General features: G+C 34.4%; 3 protein-coding genes across 5 annotated transcripts; all 3 read left to right on the top strand.

Annotated features, from left to right (window-relative positions):
- Positions 1 to 4,680: 4,680 nt before the first annotated feature.
- Positions 4,681 to 9,178, top strand: LOC110642467 (uncharacterized). Of its 3 annotated transcripts, none has more exons than XM_058151119.1 (3): positions 4,681 to 4,967; positions 5,090 to 7,938; positions 8,060 to 9,178. In XM_058151119.1, exons 2-3 carry the CDS (start codon positions 5,134 to 5,136, stop codon positions 8,972 to 8,974), a joined length of 3,720 nt encoding a protein of 1,239 aa, XP_058007102.1. In that variant the 5' UTR covers positions 4,681 to 4,967; positions 5,090 to 5,133; the 3' UTR covers positions 8,975 to 9,178. The 3 variants fall into 3 exon arrangements, with proteins under 3 accessions (XP_058007102.1, XP_058007101.1, XP_021650243.2); XM_058151118.1 differs by having other exon boundaries at positions 5,051 to 7,938; XM_021794551.2 differs by having other exon boundaries at positions 4,681 to 7,938.
- A 6,422-nt stretch (positions 9,179 to 15,600) lies between these two features.
- LOC110642667 (protein VACUOLELESS GAMETOPHYTES-like) lies at positions 15,601 to 17,352 on the top strand. The gene has a single exon (XM_058151117.1). The coding sequence runs from the start codon at positions 16,024 to 16,026 to the stop codon at positions 16,678 to 16,680; it is 657 nt and encodes a 218-aa protein (XP_058007100.1). The 5' UTR covers positions 15,601 to 16,023; the 3' UTR covers positions 16,681 to 17,352.
- Positions 17,021 to 18,717, top strand: LOC110642657 (protein VACUOLELESS GAMETOPHYTES-like). Its single transcript, XM_021794767.2, has 3 exons — positions 17,021 to 17,180; positions 17,350 to 18,116; positions 18,239 to 18,717. Exons 1-3 carry the CDS (start codon positions 17,021 to 17,023, stop codon positions 18,344 to 18,346), a joined length of 1,035 nt encoding a protein of 344 aa, XP_021650459.1. The 3' UTR covers positions 18,347 to 18,717.
- Positions 18,718 to 19,601: the final 884 nt, after the last annotated feature.

The raw sequence follows: 19,601 nt of genomic DNA, 5'->3' as shown, positions 1-19,601 counted from the left end.
TTATTAAATTCAATGAAATTTAAGGTGATGGTGGTTTTATGATAATTTTTATCATATAAAAATAAATAATAATAAATTTATTATTATTATTATTATTAACAACTTGTGTCGTAATTTTATTTCAATAATATGGTCTGAAATTTTTTTTAATAATTATATTATATTTTTAATATTTACTATTAGAAATATTTTCATATTAATTTTCATGCATTGAAGAATAAATTTTTTATCAAATAAATTTAAAAGGTGTTATTTTAATATATTTGAGATAAATAATCTTAAATTTAAAAAAAAAATAAGCCCCAGTTAATAATAGTTATATTGCAGTTAAAATAATAATAATAATAATAATAATAATAATAATAGGTGTAAATTTCATCCGTGAATTTTAAAGTTATAACAATATGGTATATAAATTTTAAAATTTAACTTAAAACACTCCAAATTACAATAATAATAAAGGTCAAACGGCGACGTGGCATGTCCAAGTAGGATTAAAAATTCTTTTCCCTTGGTTATCTCTCCTTCAACTTGTATAACCACACTCTCTCACTTTTATCTCTATTTTATTTCTCTTGGGTGATTGTCCTCTCAATTTCTTTATCTTTAGACAAAGCTATTCTCCCAGCTTCTTCGTTGTCTGGTAAAACTCTCATATGAAATTCTTTCAATTCTTTATCTCTTGGCCTCTTCTTCATCATCAGTTAAGGCTTTCACCTGATATTTATAATGGAAATTCAAATTTATCATTTTATTTTCCTTAACAAATTCTAAAATTGATAGACCATATATCTCAAATATACAAAGTTCTTTGGGAAAATAAATGCACACAAAATTCTATAACCTTTCAATTTAGAAAACTAGGGAGGAAAACTAAAGAAATGAAAGCAAAAAGAAGAATTGATTTGAATTCAAGAAACTTAGGCAACATAAAAGAAATGAATTTGAATTCAACCAATCCGCTTCTAAACCAAAACTCAACTCAGTTCTTCATAAATCCCATTAATTTTAATAATCTAAAACCCATAAAAAGTCCATTCTTTCTCCATCAAATAATATTTCTATCTCAAAACTAAAACCCACCATTAAATGGTGAGAACTCCTAAAATCCTATGCTTACTCCACCACCTTGAACGACGCAGACACTTCTACTATTAAAAAGAGAATAATATCTAAAATACTCAAAAAAGACAAGCGAAGAAAAGCCACGACCATGAGGATGAAGAAGTTGCTATGCATACAAGAGAAGGAAAGAAAATAGAGAGAGAGAGAGAGAGAGAGAGAGAGGGAGAGATTTTTTTTATGCCACCTAGATTTGTCAGGTCAACAATTTACCTTTAAACCGATTTTAAGTTATTTACACAATTATTTAGGAGGTTTTAATTTAAAATTTAACATTTATGTATTAAATTTTATGTATCATTCTGTTATATATATGATTTGGATTGAATTAAAAGTGTTATAAAGGCTGATTTTTAATTAATTATTAAAATTTATTACTTTGTTACAATAATGAAATATATATAAATTTTTATTTTAACCCTATTAGAATTTTTTTGTAACACCCTTCTCCCTACTGGAAACTCGTCCTTCCTTTGTTTTCCAGAATCGTAGAGTCTTGCCAATTGGTTATAAAATCATCAACTGACGTCAACAAATCACCTTATATTACCTACAAAACTGGTAAGTTGAAAGGGGTGATTACAAACTTAGTAAGTATATAAATAAATAATAAAGAGAGAATAAATAGAATAAATAAAGTTTTTGTATTTAAATATGCCGATATGTTATGCTATAAGCCAGCTGAATAAATTTATTTTAAATCAAATCACATAATTAAGTTGAAACAAAATCCATTCTATAAAAATTTTATTGAATTAAACTTGCTGAAATATTATAAAATCTATAATATTTTCATACACTCGCAATATGCTTATTGTAAATAGTGTCAGCATCTCAATCGCATAAAATAAATTATGGGAACCTGAGAGCAATGATGACATATTTGACTCTATGATGATTCTATCAGCTCAAAGGCAATAAAAATACTGGTCATACAAATTAAGAAAAAAAAAACTTGGGATTATGCAAATAATGGACAGCATAGCTATGAGATTTCAGTTTAATTAGACTTCTACTTTCTAGGTGTAAAGTTCTCAATTTAATTGATTACATTTAGGGCTTAACTAGCATGCCTCTGTGTATATAGGGCTTATTTGATATTGCTGATAGAATTGATATTAATAAAATTATTTTTTAAAATATATTAATTAAAAATTATTAAAAAATAATTTAAAATTAAATTTATAAGTTTTATTCATAAAAATATTAAAATAAAAAAATAATTTTTTATAAACTATTTTTTTTAATAGCATTTCAAATAGTATTTTTATTTAGAAAAGCAGTTTCAACTATTCAAACACAATATTAAATAAGCACTTAACAATCAATATTTTTTAAAATAGAAAATGAAATTTCTAAGTTTGAATTTTTATTTCAATTACAAGGTATATTTATTAGCATGGCAAGACTAAACCTATAGTGCTAATATTCAAGAAATTTTGTATATACATGTAGAAACACTGTTACACAAATCCATATGTTCCTCCACGGAGAGCTATTTTCTAAATTAAATTTGCCCGGTAATCACTCAATTTTGTTAATTATTTGATTTTAGTTATTATATTTTAATTTATTTTAATAAAATTACCTATATTTTTTATTTTTTTAATTAACAGTCACTCAAACTATAATTTAATAAAATATTTAGTAAAATTTCTATATAGTGTGTCTTACATGATTTATTATATAAAAATATTAAAGAAAGAAATAAATTTTAATATGTTATGGTAAATATATAAATCTTTTATGATTTAAAGTCACGTAAGACACATCACATAAAAATTTTATTAGAAATTTTATTGAATTCTGGTATGAGAAATTGCTAATAAAAAAATTAAAAAAAAAATATCTTATTGAATAAATTAAAATAAAATTACTAAAATGAAACGATTAGTAAACTTGAGTAATTATTGGTAAAATTTCTCTCTATTTTCTACAGACGAACCTCAAATTTCCAATTGGCAATTTTTTTTTTCAAAAATAGTATTTCATTGATAAATAAAAGAGTAGCACACAATCAACGCCCATAATAAGCTAGAACCTGGCTAAGCCGTAAACAACAAAGCCCAGAAAAAAAAAAAATTAGGGGTGAGTATTGTTTGATTTGAATAGGATAAATCAAATCGAATAGTTTTAATTTAGTAATTTGATTTAGTAATTTGATTTAATTTTTAAGATGATTCAATTTTACATTTTAAGAATTTTGGTTATTTTGATTCTGTTTGATTTTAGAGAGAGCAAATTGATTGAACCAAAATGAACTAAATTAGTTTATTGATTTTTAAATTAATTTATTTTTATAGAGAATTTATGAATTACATGTAATTATATATATAAATTATTTAATTTCATTCATTAATGGTTATTAGATTCAAATCAAGATTAAAATCATATCAAATAACTTGAAAATCAAATTTAAATAAAAAAAATATTAAAACTTACAAATTGATTAGCTCAAACCGAACGAAATAAAAATTGAATAATTCAATTCGATTTGATTTTTTATTTATTTTAATTTGATTTAATTGTATTTTAAAATATAATAAATTAATTAATTTAATTTTAATAATTTAATTCAATTCGATTTGAATCGAATACTTAACACACAGACTCAAACTCAAGCTGTAACCTGAGTCAAAACGGGCACTTGATAACAGGCAGCGTATCAAGCTCCAGCTCAAACTCAAACCATTTAGACACCTAATCACCTCCAACCAGCTAACAAATGAAACGTGCCCCACTCCGCCAAAACAAAACCCACCTTAAACCCAATCAGCCTCTTTAGATGAGCCAATTTTTGCTCCACGACACCACGCACTCCCCCTGAGGAAAGAAAGGCGACCCAGAAGCTAATTGATGTCCTTCAACAACGCCATCTTCTCCTGACTCTGTTTATGTACAAGCTGCACCATAGAATCATCAAGTGCCGAGTACAATAGGAAAAATTGTTTCTATTAATTAATAAAATTCATTTAAAATTGTATGTTTGGTATTCATAAATGTACTGCTGATATAGAAAAAAAAAATAAATTAAATTTAAGATAATATAATCTTTTATACTCAACATACAATATAAAATTTATATGTAAATATATCTATTAAACTCTTATACTGTATAAAGAAAATGAATTAATCTAATTTACTAACTTAAAAAGAAAATATTTATCAAAGTCTTATATACAGTGCGGCACAAATTGCTTACATGTGTGATGGATGAGCTATTTACTTGTAAAATTTGCTTATTATTGTGTTAAATTTTTATTTTTTAGAGAAAACTTTTTTTTCCAATATTATTATTGTTTTGAACGTCGTTTGCATACATGTGAGATAATTATAAAAAATTGTAGTTGGATAATTAATATTATGATATAATAAATTAATTATTATTAAAATATGAAAGATGGTTCTAAATAATTGTGAATGAAGTTAACACTTGGGGACTCAATAATTTGTCGGTAATGAATGATTAAAGGGTTAAAAAAAAAGGGTTAAAAGACCATTGAAAATCGAAAAATAAATAAGTAAATGAATAAATAAAGCTGAAACTTCAAATATAAAGTCTAATGTAGGCTCAGTTTATTCAAGCTTCGTTGACGCAAATCACCAAATAGAGAAAAAGTCGGCCGCTTTCCGATCACCCTCAACAACGTTACCAAAAATACTTGGGTTTTTTGGATGTTGAATCGAATTCTAACTATGGGGCCTAAAGCAAATAAATTAATTTTGTGCTGAGTTCTGCGAGTGCTTTGAAAAAGTGATTGTGAGAGGTACTGTTAGTGCTTTGGGAGAACTGGTGTCTCTGAGTCTGGATTCTGTTTCAAGTGATCCAAGTCCGACTGAATCAGGTTCGACTTTTTTCCTTAGCCTCATTTTTCTACCAAGTCAATGAAATTTAGACGACTTCTTTGGTTCCTGTGCACTGAGCCAGTTATCCATTTGGGTTGTGCTGATTTGGGGCTAGTTGCAGCGGGAAGAAACTTGGTTCTTACTTGGGATTAGAATCGAAGAGCAATGGAGATTCAACATTTCCTTCACAACCATCCCCTGAAGTTTTATGAGAATTCAGATTTTGACGATCTCGACTGCTCTGGATGTGGGAACTCATTGTCGGTTCAGACCTATGGCTGTGTTGGTTGTGAATTTTTTCTCCACAAATCTTGTGCTAAACTTCCGCGGGAAATCCAACATTTTTTTCACCCTTGTACACTTTTCCTTAGAATTGGATCTTATGTGTGCAATGCTTGTTATAGCAACCACTCACGCACTTTTGGCTACCGTTGTAAAAGGTGCGACTTTGATTTGGACGTTGACTGTGCTCGACTTTCCACCATGAAATCAGAAGGTGATGAAGATCAGATTCAACATTATAGTCATCGGCATCCTTTGAAGTTTCTTGCTAAGATGGGAGATGAAGTTTTGTGCCAAATATGTGAAAAGGTCTGCTCAGATAATGTGTATAATTGCCGACCGTGCAACTTTTATATTCACAAGTCTTGCAAGGATATGTTACCTCAAAAGCTTCAAGTCTTCTTTCATCCATGCCAACTCGTTTTGCTCACAACCCCTTCTTATTATTGTGATGCTTGTGAAAAGGACTCCTCAGGCTTGACCTTCCGCTGTGGTAAGTGCTATTTTCAACTGTGTGTTAAATGTTTTCGCTCGAGTAGTGCATCAAAATCTGAAGGAAAGCAAATTGAACATTTTATGCGTGAAATGGAGATTCAACATTTCCTTCACGAGCACACCCTGAAGCTTTATAAGAATTCAGATTTTGACGATCTCGACTGCTCTGGATGTGGGAACTCATTGTCGGTTCAGACCTATGGCTGTGTTGGTTGTGAATTTTTTCTCCACAAATCTTGTGCTAAGCTTCCGCGGGAAATCCAACATTTTTTTCACCCTTGTACACTTTTCCTTAGAATTGGATCTTATGTGTGCAATGCTTGTTATAGCAACCACTCACGCACTTTTGGCTACCGTTGTAAAAGGTGCGACTTTGATTTGGACGTTGACTGTGCTCGACTTTCCACCATGAAATCAGAAGGTGATGAAGATCAGATTCAACATTATAGTCATCGGCATCCTTTGAAGTTTCTTGCTAAGATGGGAGATGAAGTTTTGTGCCAAATATGTGAAAAGGTCTGCTCAGATAATGTGTATAATTGCCGACCGTGCAACTTTTATATTCACAAATCTTGCAAGGATATGTTACCTCAAAAGCTTCAAGTCTTCTTTCATCCATGCCAACTCGTTTTGCTCACAACCCCTTCTTATTATTGTGATGCTTGTGAAAAGGACTCCTCAGGCTTGACTTTCCGCTGTGGTAAGTGTTATTTTCAACTCTGTGTTAAATGTTTTCTCTTGAGTAGTGCAACAAAAACTGGAGAAAAGCAAATTCAACATTTTAGTCACTGGCATCCTCTTATGCACTTTGAAACAATGGAAGAGCATGAAGTTTCTTGTGGAATTTGTACAAAGTTATGCTCGGCACCTACTTATGGTTGTCAAGGATGTAACTTTTACCTACATAAATTTTGCATGGAGACTTTAGAGAAGGAGATTCAACTCTTCTTTCATCCCTGTTCCCTCATTTCGCTCTCAACTCCATCTTATACATGTGATGCTTGTGGGATAGACCGTTCAGGTGTGTACTTCCGCTGTTGCTCGTGTCGTTTCAAACTCTGTATTGCATGTTCCAGAATGTGTAAAATAATAGATAAAGATTATGAGGATGATGAAGATGATGTAGAATTCGAAGTTGTAGAGTGGCAGCGGGTTGAACATTTTAGTCACCATCATCCTTTGATTCTGGTCAAGATGACATCGGAAAATTATTTTGAATCTACCTGTAAAATATGTGGAAAGCCCTTCTCAGATGCTACCTGCTTTTTCTGTTTTCGCTGCAAACTTTGCTTCCATAAATCTTGCATGGACAGGTTACCCCGAAAGATTGATCAACATTTCTTTCATTCATGCTCTCTAATTTTGCTCACAACCCCATCCTACAAGTGTGATGCATGCGAAAAAAACTGTTCACAATTGACCTTTCGCTGTGGCAAGTGTCAGTTCCATCTGTGTCTTGAATGTTCCTTGCTGCCAAGAATAAAACCTGGGGCTTTTGAGAAGATCCAGCATTTCCTCCATGAGCATCCACTCATACTTAGTGAGAAGAAAGTTGTTGAGGTTCCCTGCAATGCATGCGGAGCTCCTTGCTTTGGTTCTACATATGGTTGCAGCCGATGCAACTTGATTTTACACAAATCATGTGCTGAATTACCACAAACTATCAGAAACTCTCATTTGTCTCACTCTCTCACCTTGGCTTCTCTAAATTCAAAGGAAAGACGAGTAACGAGTGAAAAATCAAGAAAGGCAAGGTGCCGCTTATGTCTCAGGGACTGTTGTGACTTTGCCTTTCGCTGTAACAAATGCGATTTCCAGCTGGATGTTGAGTGTGCTTTACTAAAGCCCCGAATAGAATATCCTGGTCACAATCACCTTCTTACTGTTGTGGAGAAAATACATGATGAACTCAAATGCAACTTTTGCAAAACTTGTTGCAAAGACTCTGCTGCATTTCGTTGTCTGGAATGCAATTTCAGTCTTCACCTTCTGTGTGGCCCATTGCCCTGTACCATTAAACATAAATGTCACATAGATACCCTTACACTCAAGGATCAATATGTTGAGGATGACGACGAAGATGATGATTTTTATTGCGATGTTTGCGAGAGACAAAGGGATCCAAAACTTTGCGTTTACTATTGTTCAGAAGGTTGCCCAATGATTGCTGAAGTAAAATGTGTAATTTCTGAGGTAAGATTATATATACGCGCACATATTTTCTTGTGTATAGGTTTTGATTTCCTCATAGATTTGCGATAGCTGGAAGCTTATCCCGCACTGTGTTTGACTTGATTACTTGTTGTTTATCTAGGTTATGGCATCACTAAAAGGAAAGCGGGGAAATGTGGAATTGAGAATTGTGGGTAGGTACATCTCTAGTAAGATGATTAGCAAAGAACTGGCAATAGAAGAGACGGAGCAAAATGAAATAGTTAAGGATGCTAGCAAATCAAAATATATAGAAAGCATGGCTGTTCTATTTGATGATATACTGGTTTCCCTGGAGGCTGCTGAGCGAAAGCAACTTGATGATATTGAAGAAGCTATACGAAAGGGAATAGAAACAAATATTACCTCACTTGAAAGCAGCAGCGAATATACTTCTTCTTTTGCATATTCAGAGGAAGCCTTCAAAAGATTCATGGATAGGCTGGATTCTGTCATTTTGGACTATCAGATTCCAGATTTTATTCTGGAACATGAAGAATTCATCACTTTCCAGGATTACTTGATCCCTCGCACACTTATCCCCACCTTTCAAGATTTGCTTAGCAAGAATGAGGATATCTGTGCTGGGTCCATGTTAAGTCCAAAAGCAAAGTCGTTAATCTTTTATTTTCTATGTGGTGTTATAGAGAACATGCGTGCAACTAGAATTGTGGATATCACTGATCAAAAACTCGGCGAATGGTTTGCATGTCTGAAATGGGTGAAATATGCTGGCTTCAAATTTCAGTTCATTTTTGAACATATGAAATACTTGGCACATGCTCACTTTGTGGTTCAGGCTAGAAAGCGTGTGGAAGACTTTCCTGTTCAACTAAAGCAAGAAATTGCACAGATTTCTCAGGAGATCGATAAACTGAAAGTAAAATTAAGAGAACTTGAGGATCAACAAGAGTTCTATCAAAGACAGGAGAAATCTATAAGAAGCAGCTTAACGAAGCAGCACTGTGATGTCCCTTCAGCAATAAAATGGAAGCCTGCGGCTGATGGGTTGCTATGACACATAAATAGATGTCTTGCCGTTGGCTGTCCAGGTAATTTCCTGCAGTTGGGTTTGGTAGGAATGATCATAAATGGTCTTAGGAATAGGTTTTTCAGTGTGTAGTGTTCTGTTTTATATTTTGTGTTTTCTGTTTGGTATGGATATGGATAGAATTGGAGCATTTTTACCTAATGCAATGAAATAAATTCAGTTTATATTTAATTATGTTAGAAGAAAGAATACAAGTAATGAAGGAAAGGATTGTGTATTTGTCTGTGTCTTATTTACAGAGATATTACATCTATTTATACATGAGAATATGAACTAATTTGGACAAGAATAATAATTGCTATAATTATGCTACACAAATCTCCTATAATCATACTAATTGCTGTAATTATGCTACACAAATCTCCTATAATCATGCTAATTGCTGTAATTATGCTAACACCCTCCCTCAAACTCAAGGTGGTAGCACTGGTGCCAACTTGAGTTTGCTTAAGAGATCCTGAAAGCGAGCGGGAGGATGCGTTTTGGTGAATATATCAGCGGTTTGGTTGACAGAGGATACAGGAATAAAACATATGGTGCCATGAGCAACATGATGACATACAAAATGACAATCAATTTCGATGTGTTTGGTACGCTCATGAAATACATCATTATGAGAAATCTGTATGGCACTTCTATTATTGCAATGAAGCATTGTGGCAGAAGAATGAGTGACACCCAAATCAGTTAATAACCACCGTAACCAAAGTAATTCAGATGTAGCATCAGCAAGAGCACGATATTCAGATTCTGTGCTAGAACGTGCAACAACAGTTTGCTTTTTGCTACGCCAAGAGATAAGAGAATTACCCAAGAAGAAACAATAACCAGTTGTAGAGCGACGATCCGCCGATCACCACCCAATCAAGATCGTGAGTAGCCAGATAATACTAGGGAGGAGGTAGCGGAAAAGTGCAAACCATGAAAAAGAGTGCCTTTGATATAACGAAGGATTCGAAGTACTGCAGAGAAATGAGTTGAGCGAGGAGCAGACATAAACTAGTTGACCAGATGAACAGCATATGAAATGTCAGGTCGAGTAACTGTGAGATAAATAAGACTCCCGACAAGCTGTCGATATAAAGTAGGATCATCAAGAGGAGTGCCATCAAGAGGTGTAAGTTTGCAATTGAGCTCCAATGGGGTTGATACTATTTTGCTATCAGTGATGCCTGCTCGAGAAAGTAAGTCGGATGCATACTTGGCTTGAGATAGATAATAGCCATCAGAATTTTGAGAAACTTCAGGACCTAAAAAATAGCTGAGAGAACCCAGGTATTTCATTTCAAAATGTTGATTGAGATAATGTTGTAACTCTAAAATACCAGATGAATCATCTCCTGTTATTATTATATCATCAACATAAAGCAACAGAAGAACAATACCACCGCATCGGTTGAGTGAATAATGCAGAATCATGTGGACTAGAGAGAAAACCAAGTTGAGCAAGAGTGGAACTAAATTTGGCAAACCAGACCCTGGGAGCTTGTTTTAATCCATATAAGGCTCGTCGAAGTTTGCAAACCTTATGAGGAGAATGATAACCAGGAGGAGGATGCATATAAACCTCTTCTGTTAAATCACCATGAAGAAAAGCATTTTTGACATCCATCTGGAAAAGTTTCCATTTACGAACTGCAGCAATAGCTAAGAGACTGCGAATAGATGTTAATCGGGCCACTGGAGCAAAAGTTTCTTCATAGTCAATACCATACTCTTGAGTGTACCCTTTGGCTATTAAGCGAGCTTTATAGCGTTCAATAGTTCCATCAGAACGGGTCTTGATTTTGTAAATCCATTTGCAACCAATAGGGGTCTTGTTTGGTGGAAGATCAACTAAATCCCAAGTATGAGTTTTCTCTAAAGCCTGAAGTTCATCAGTCATAGCTTGCTGCCAAAGAGGGTCAGTACTTGCCTCACGATAAGAACGAGGCTCATAAAGGGTTGCAATAGTAGAGTAACAGTGAAAATCAGAAAGATAATGAGGAGTTTCTCTTACACGGGTAGAACGACGAAGAGTAGTGCTAGGAGGAGATGCAGGCGCAGGTACTGGATCAACAACTGGTGCTGATTCAACAGGGGCAGGTGTAGTTGGGCTAATATTGAGCACATCACAATCACCTGGATCAGGACTTGGAAACAGCTCTTTGGAGGAGTCAGTGAAAAATAGAGAGTCAGTATTGACAGAGGGATGAAATTTGGAAAGAGAGGAGAACATAGTATTTTCCCAAAAGGTAACATGACGAGAGATGCGTAACTTATTAGAAACAGGATCCCAACAACGATACCCTTTGTGTTCAATGCCATAACCAAGAAAACAACATAGACGAGCACGGGGTTCTAATTTGGTATGTTCATGAGGTTGTAAAAGAACAAAAGAAACACATCCAAAAGGTTTAAGGATGGAATAGTCAGGAGGTTGTCCAAACAACTTTTCAAAAGGAGATAAATTATGAAGAACCAAGGTAGGAAGACGATTAATAATATAAACAGCATGAAGAGCTGCTTCTTCCCAAAATTTTTCTAGACATGAGGCAGAAAGAAGAAGAGTACGTACAGAATCAAGAACATGGCGATGCTTGCGTTTGGCTCGCCCATTCTGTTGAGAGGTGTGAGGACAAGAACGTTAAACAACGGTGCCTTGTTGACTAAGAAACTAAAGTAAAGAAGAATCCCAATATTCCATGGCATTGTCTGTTCGAAGAATTTTAATGTCACAAGAGAACTGAGTTTTAATCATTTTTGCAAATGTGATGTAAATTTGTGATAACTCAGATCGATGTTTCAAAAAATATATCCAAGTAAACCGAGAATAATCATCAATAAATATTACAAAATAACGAAAACCATTTATTGAAGAAATAGGAGAAGGACCCCAAATGTCAGAATGAATTAAACCAAAAGGAGTGTCTGAAGTAGTATTATTATGAGAAAAAGATAATGCAGGTTGTTTTGCAAGCTGACAATTTAAACAATTAAATGACTCAAACTTAGTAGATCCTAATAATCCACGAGAAATTAAAGGTTGAATTTTACTGGTAAAAGCATGACCAAGACGAAGATGCCATTGGTGAATGGAGGAATTAGGGATTATAGCTGCAGACACAAATCTCTGAGGAAGATGTAAAGATGTAAGCTCAAATAATCGACTCACTCTGCGACCCTCCCCAAGAATCTGTCCCGTTTGTGGATTCTGTACCTGGACACCATGGTGAGAAAAAATAACATTTAGTCCTTTTTCACACAACTGACCAACAGAAATAAGATTGAGTGCCAAATTAGGGATATAATAGGTGTCAGGGAGATGAAGATTTGAGGTAGACACATGACCAGTATGTGTGATGTTCATTTTAGTACCATTTGCAGTATGGATTGGTGGTAAGGAAGATACAGGTTTTGCAAAAGACAAGAATTTAAGATTAGTGGTCATATGATTACAACATGCAGAGTCAAAAAGCCAGTAAGAATTACCCGGAGTGGCAGACATGACAGCAGGAGAATTAGAAGAGATAACCTATTTGAATAGTGCCTCAAGATCACTCATGGTGATGGCGGAGAGCCCTCGATGAGCGACAAAGCGATGTGAGAGGAAGATCCAGGCTTTGAGACATTCTTGAATTTAGAATGCCCTCCTTTTGGTCTTGGAGGACGTGTGGGACAATGTTCAAGAATATTACCGTAACCATGACAATATTTGCATTCTATAGTAGGACAATATACAAAAGCATTACCAATTTGATTACAATTCTTACAGAGTTGATTGCCAGATTTCTGATGTGAGGATCGAGTAGTTGCAAGAGCAGCTTCAAATTGAGGAGTTTTATCCAAACTGAGACAAGTCTCTTCAAAAATAATCTCTTGAATAGCAGTTTCCAATGATGGGAGTGGATTTCGATATAGCAGGGATGTTCGAACGGCCTCATATTCTGATCGAAGAGCCATTAGAACTTGAATGAGATGAAGATGATCTTCACTGATTTTGGCCTGAGATATTTGATTCCAAATAGGTTGGACCTGGGCAAGAAAATCATTCACAGATTGACCTGCTTCTTGTTTCAGATTATGAAGAGTAGTCCACAACTGATAATAGTGGGTAAGTCCAGTGGTCTGATATCGATTAACCAAAAAATCCCTGATTTCTTTTGCAGAGTCATAATTAACAAATTGGATGTGGATGGACGAGACAGAGGTATTGCGAAACCAGGTGATGATCTGATGATTTTTACTATTCCAATCCTCAAGACGGTCAGTAAATTTTGCATCAGTTTCATCGTTTTCTCTTGTCGGCGTAGTGATATCTCCGGTAACAATACGCCAAAGCTTGCGACCTATCAAAAAACTTTTCATTCCTTGAACCCAAAGATTATAGTTGGAACCAGTCAGAACTGTTGCAATAGGTTTTGAAATATCAGATTTTTCCATTCATAACAAGATGAGGAGAAAAAAAAAATGGTATAATAATAGGTATGAAAGAATGAACCAGAACAGGTTGTAGAGAGAGCAGAGAGACCCCAGAAACTAGAAATAAAAGCTTTGTGACTCTGATACCATGATAGAAGAAAGAATACAAGTAATGAAGGAAAGGATTGTATATTTGTCTGTGTCTTATTTACAGAGATATTACATCTATTTATATATGAGAATATGAACTAATTTGGACAAGAATAATAATTGCTACAATTATGCTACACAAATCTCCTATAATCATGTTAATTGCTGTAATTATGCTAACAAATTAATTTGTTGTGTTTATATTCAATCATATTTCATGGAGATTTTTGTCTAAACATAGTGTATTACGAATAATACAAACATGTAGGAGGAACTTATACATTTAATAAATGAGTTACATCATACATTTAGAATAAAAAAAATTAGATTATACAAATAATTTGAAATAAAAAAAAATTAGATTTGTAAATTATAAAATAAAAAAATAAACTTGGGATTATACAAATGATGGAAATCATAAACAAAAAAATAAACTTGGGATTATACAAATGATGGAAATCATAACTATGAGATTTCAGTTTAATTAGCCTTCTACTTTCTAGATGTAAAGTTCTCAATTTAATTGATTAGATTGAGGGCTTAACTAGTAATTAGCATGCCTCTGCGTATGTAATAATCAACATTTTTAAAAAAATAGAAAAGAAAATTTCAAGTTTAAATTTTTGATTTCAAATTACAAGGTGTATCATGGCAAGACTAAACCTATAGTGATACTATTCAAGAAATTTTGTATATTCATGCAGAAACACTGTTGCACAAATCCATAGGTTCTATTTTCTATGCAAATTTACTCAATAATCATTCAATTTTATTAATTATTTTATTTTAATAATTATATTTTAATTTATTTTAATAAAATTATTATTTCTTTTATCTTTTATTTTTACTAATAATCACTCGTATCAGAATTCTATAGAATCTTCAATAAACTCTTTTATGGTACACCTTGTAATCAACCTCCAGCTTAAAAAAAAAAAACCATTTTGACACCTAATCACCTGCAACTAGCTAATAAATGAAACGCTCCCACCCCACCAAAATAAATGATAAATTATATAAATAATACCTTAATTTAAAAATATGAAATAATAAATTATTTAAATTTTAATTTATATTACAAAACTTCACGATTTTTAATTTAAATACATAAAATTTCCTGGCGACTTTCAACAATTGATTTCAAAGTTTTTTTATATTCACATGATATTTAATAAATTAAAAAAATTATATTTTTATAAATTGATAATTTTGAATAAATAAATTTTATGTTATTAAAATATTAATTTATATAATTTAAATCATTAAAATTATTGATAAATGTTGTAACTAGGCAGCCCATAACCTGGCATCAAAATTTTTTTTTCCTATATTACGGTTTTTTTTTGGTATGTCATTTTCATACATATTAGAAATAATAAATTTTTTTATTGTATGATTTAATTTTTTTTTTAAATTAAAAATTATAAAAAGAGTGAAAAATAAGGATGCAACATGAAAACTTCTCAAAAGGTCACCTCTTACGTAAGTGCATTTAATTTTAAAGTTCTGATGATCCGATGTATTAGTACTGTTGTGATTGCAAGTTATGCATAATTTATATCGGAGTTGTTAGGTTTATAATAGAAGATAATTATAAAAAATTGCAATTGGATAATTTTTTTAAGTAATAGTAATTAAATTTAGAATAAATTTAAATAATTGATAATATATTTTAATTGAATTTAAAATGAATTTAAATTTTAATAACATTAATCAGCGTGGAGTTGACATAGAATCATTCCTTCACAACCATCCCCTGAAGTTTTATGAGAATTCAGATTTTGACGATCTCGACTGCTCTGGATGTGGGAACTCATTGTCGGTTCAGAGCTATGGCTGTGTTGGTTGTGAATTTTTTCTCCACAAATCTTGTGCTAAGCTTCCGCAGGAAATCCACATTTTTTCCACCCTTGTACTCTTTTCCTTAGAATTGGATCTTATGTGTGCAATGCCTGTTATAGCAACCACTCACGCACTTTTGGATACCGTTGTAAAAGGTGCTACTTTGATTTGGACGTTGACTGTGCTCGACATCCCACCATGATATCAGAATCTGATCACTGTGCTCGACATCCCACCATGATATCAGAATCTGATGAAGATCAGATTCAACATTATAGTCATCGGCATCCTTTGAAATTTCTTGCACAGATGGGAGATAATGAAGTTCTGTGACAAATATGTGAAAAGCTCTGCTCAGATACTGTATATAATTGCCGACAGTGCAACTTTTATCTTCATAAATCTTGCATGGATATTTACCTCAAAAGATTGAAGTCTTCTTTCATCCATGCCAACTCGTTTTGCTCACAACCCCTTCTTATTATTGTGATGCTTGTGAAAAGGACTCCTCAGGCTTGACCTTCCGCTGTGGTAAGTGTTATTTTCAACTGTGTGTTAAATGTTTTCTGTTGAGTAGTGCATCAAAATCTGAAGGAAAGCAAATTGAACATTTTATTCGTGAAATGGAGATTCAACATTTCCTTCACGAGCACACCCTGAAGCTTTATGAGAATTCAGATTTTGACGATCTCGACTGCTCTGGATGTGGGAACTCATTGTCGGGTCAGACCTATGGCTGTCTTGGTTGTGAATTTTTTCTCCACAAATATTGTGCTAAACTTCCGCAAGAAATGCAACATTTTTTTCACCCTTGTACTCTTTTCCTTACAATTGGATTTTATGTGTGTAATGGTTGTTATAGCCACCACTCAGGCACTCTTGGCTACCGTTGTAAAAAGTGCGACTTTGATTTGGACGTTGACTGTGCTCGACATCCCACCATGATATCAGAAGGCGATGGAGATCAGATTCAACATTATAGTCATCGGCATCCTTTGAAATTTCTTGCTACGATGGGAGATAATGAAGCTCTGTGCCAAATATGTGGAAAGCTCTGCTCAGAAACTGCATATAATTGCTCACAGTGCAACTTTTATCTTCACAAATCTTGCATGCATATGGTACCTCAAAAGACTCGAGTCTTCTTTCATCCATGCCAACTCGTTTTGCTCACAAGCTGTTCTTATTCTTGTGATGCTTGTCAAAAAAAGACCCAAGGTTTGATATTCCGGTGTGGTAAGTGTTATTTTGAACTGTGTATTGAATGTTTTCTCGAGTAGCGGGACAGAATCTGAAGAAAAGCAAATTAAACATTTTAGTCACCGGCATCCTCTGATGCTTTGTGAAACAATGGAAGAGCGTGAAGTTTCTTGTGGAATTTGTGGAAAGTCATGCTGGATATCTAGTTATGGTTGTGGAGGATGTAGCTTTTACCTCCATAAATCTTGCATGGAGACTTTATATCAAGAGATTCAACTCTTTTTTCATCCATGTTCCCTCATTTTGCTCTCAACTCCATCTTATAAATGAGATACTTGTTGGAGAGACTGTTCAGGCGTGTATTTCCGCTGCGGCAGTTGCCGTTTCAAACTCTGTATTAAATGTTCTAGAATGTCTAAAATGATAATAGATGAAGATGATGAATCTGATGATGTAGACCGGGTTCAACATTTTAGTCACCATCATCCTTTGATACTGTTCGAAATGAGGACAGAATATTTTTTTGAATCTCCTTCTTGTAAAATATGTGGAAAGCTCTGCGTAGATTCTGCCTGCTGCTGTTGGTGTGATGATTGCCAACTTTGCTTCCATAAATCTTGCATGGACATGTTACCTCAAAAGATTGATCAACATTTCTGTCATTCATGCCCTCGTTCATGCTCTCTAATCTTGCTCACGACCCCATCCTATGAGTGTGGTGCATGCGACAAAAACTGTTCAGGATTGAGGCAAATGTCAGTTCCATCTGTGTCTTGAATGTTCCTTGCTGCCTACAATACAATCTGGGGCTTTTGAGAAGATCCAACATTTCCTCCATGATTATCCACTCATACTTTGTGGGAAGGAAGTTGTTGAGGTTCCCTGCAGTGTATGCGGAACTCCTTGCTTGGGTCCTACATATGGTTGCAGCAGATGCAACTTGTTTTTACCCAAATCATGTGCTGAATTACCACAAAAGATCAGAAACATCTCTCACTTGTCTCACTCTCTCACCTTGGCTTCTCAAAATTCAAAGGAAGGAGGACGAGTAATTAGTAAAAGATCAAGAAAGGCAAGGTGCCGCTTATGTCATAAGGACTGCTGTGACTTTGCCTTTTGCTGTAACAAATGCAATCTCCAACTGGATGTTGAGTGTGCTTTACTAAAGCCCACAATAGAATATCCTGGTCACAATCACCGTCTTACTGTTGGGGAGAAAATACACGACAAACTGGAATGCAACTTTCGCAAAACTTTTTGCAAAGACTCTCCTGCATTTCGTTGTCTGGAGTGCAATTTCAGTCTCCACCTTCTGTGTGGTCCATTGCCCTGTACCGTTAAACATAAATGTCACATAGATACCCTTACACTCAAGGATCAATATGTTGAGGATGATGATGACGATGATGATTTTTATTGCGATGTTTGTGAGAGACGAAGGGATCCAAGACTTTGTGTTTACTATTGTGCAGAAGGTTGCCCGATGATTGCTGAAGTAAAGTGTGTAATTTCTGAGGTAAGATTATATATATGCACACGCGTATTTTCTTGTGTCTAGGTTTTGATTTACTCAATGATTTGCAGCAGCTGGAAGTTTATCCCACACTGTGTTTGACTTGATTACTTGTTTTTTATCAGGTTATGGCATCACTAAAAGGAAAGCGTGGAGATGTGGCATTGAGAATTGTGGGTAGGTACATCTCTAGTAAGATGATTAGCAAAGAACTGGCAGCAGAAGTGATATAAGCCTGCCTAACTCCACCTCAAAAGTTAGCTCACAAGGGGAAGTTTGCAAACCCATACATATAACACCCAAGAAAACCGATGTGGCACGCATCATTCTCGACCACTTTAGACTGAACGTCCTCGTGAAGTAACCGGGTCATGACTCATTCGCCTTGATCTCTCCCGAAGAATGTCAGGAAACCTTTGTACATGCTATCAGGCCTCACTCTGTATGGGTCAGTGGGCCATATACAAAGGTCCCTGACGTTTCTTCGGGAGAGGTCGGGGTGAATGAGTCATGACCCCAGTTACTTCAAGAGGACGTTCAGTCTAAAGGAGTGGGTAATGATGCGTCCCACATCGATTCTGCAAGTAGGTCTTGGGTGTTATATATATGGGTTTGCAAACCTCTGAGCTAGTTTTTGAGGTGGAGTTAGGCAGGTTCATATCAAGAAGAGATGGGGCAAAATGAAATAGTCAATGCTAGCAAATTAAAATATGTAGAAAGCGAGGCTGTTCTATCGTTGGATGATATGCTGGTTTCCCTGGATGCTGTTGAGCGGAAGCAACTTGATGATATTGAAGTAGCTATACAAAAGGAAATAGGGACAAATATTACCTCACTTGAAAGCAAGAGCGAAGATATTTATTCTTTTGCATATTCAGAGCAAGCCTTTGAAAGGTTCATGGATAGGCTGAATTCTGTCATTTTGGACTATCAGATTCCAGATTTTATTCTGGAACATGAGGAATTCATCAGTTTCCAGGATTACTTGATCCCTCGCACGCTTATCCCCACTTTTCAAGATTTGCATGCCAAGAATGAGGGTATCTGTGCTAGGTCCATGTTGAGTCCAAAAGCAAAGTCATTAATCTTTTATTTTCTATGTGGTGTTATAGAGAACATGCGTGCAACTAGAATTGTGGATATCACTGATAAAAAACTCGGCGAATGGTTTGCATGTCTGAAATGGGTGAAATATGCTGGCTTCAAATTTCAGTTCATTTCTGAACACATGAAACATTTGGCACATGCTCACTTTGTGGTTCAAGCTAGAAAGTTTGTGGAAGACTTTCCTGTTAAACTACAGCAAAAAATTGAACAGATTTCTCAGGAGATGGATAAACTGACAGCAGAATTAAGAGCACTTGAGGATCAACGAGAGTTTCATCAAAGACATGAGAAATCTACAACAATCAGCTTAAAGAAGCAGTTCTGTAATGTCCCTTTGGCAATAAAATGGAAGCCAGCAGCTGATGGTTTGCTATGATATGT

Source organism: Hevea brasiliensis, chromosome 8 (assembly GCF_030052815.1).
Source record: "Hevea brasiliensis isolate MT/VB/25A 57/8 chromosome 8, ASM3005281v1, whole genome shotgun sequence".
NCBI lineage: Eukaryota > Viridiplantae > Streptophyta > Magnoliopsida > Malpighiales > Euphorbiaceae > Hevea > Hevea brasiliensis.
Note: the sequence above shows the minus strand (reverse complement) of the source record. Positions and strands in the feature narration are given on the sequence as shown.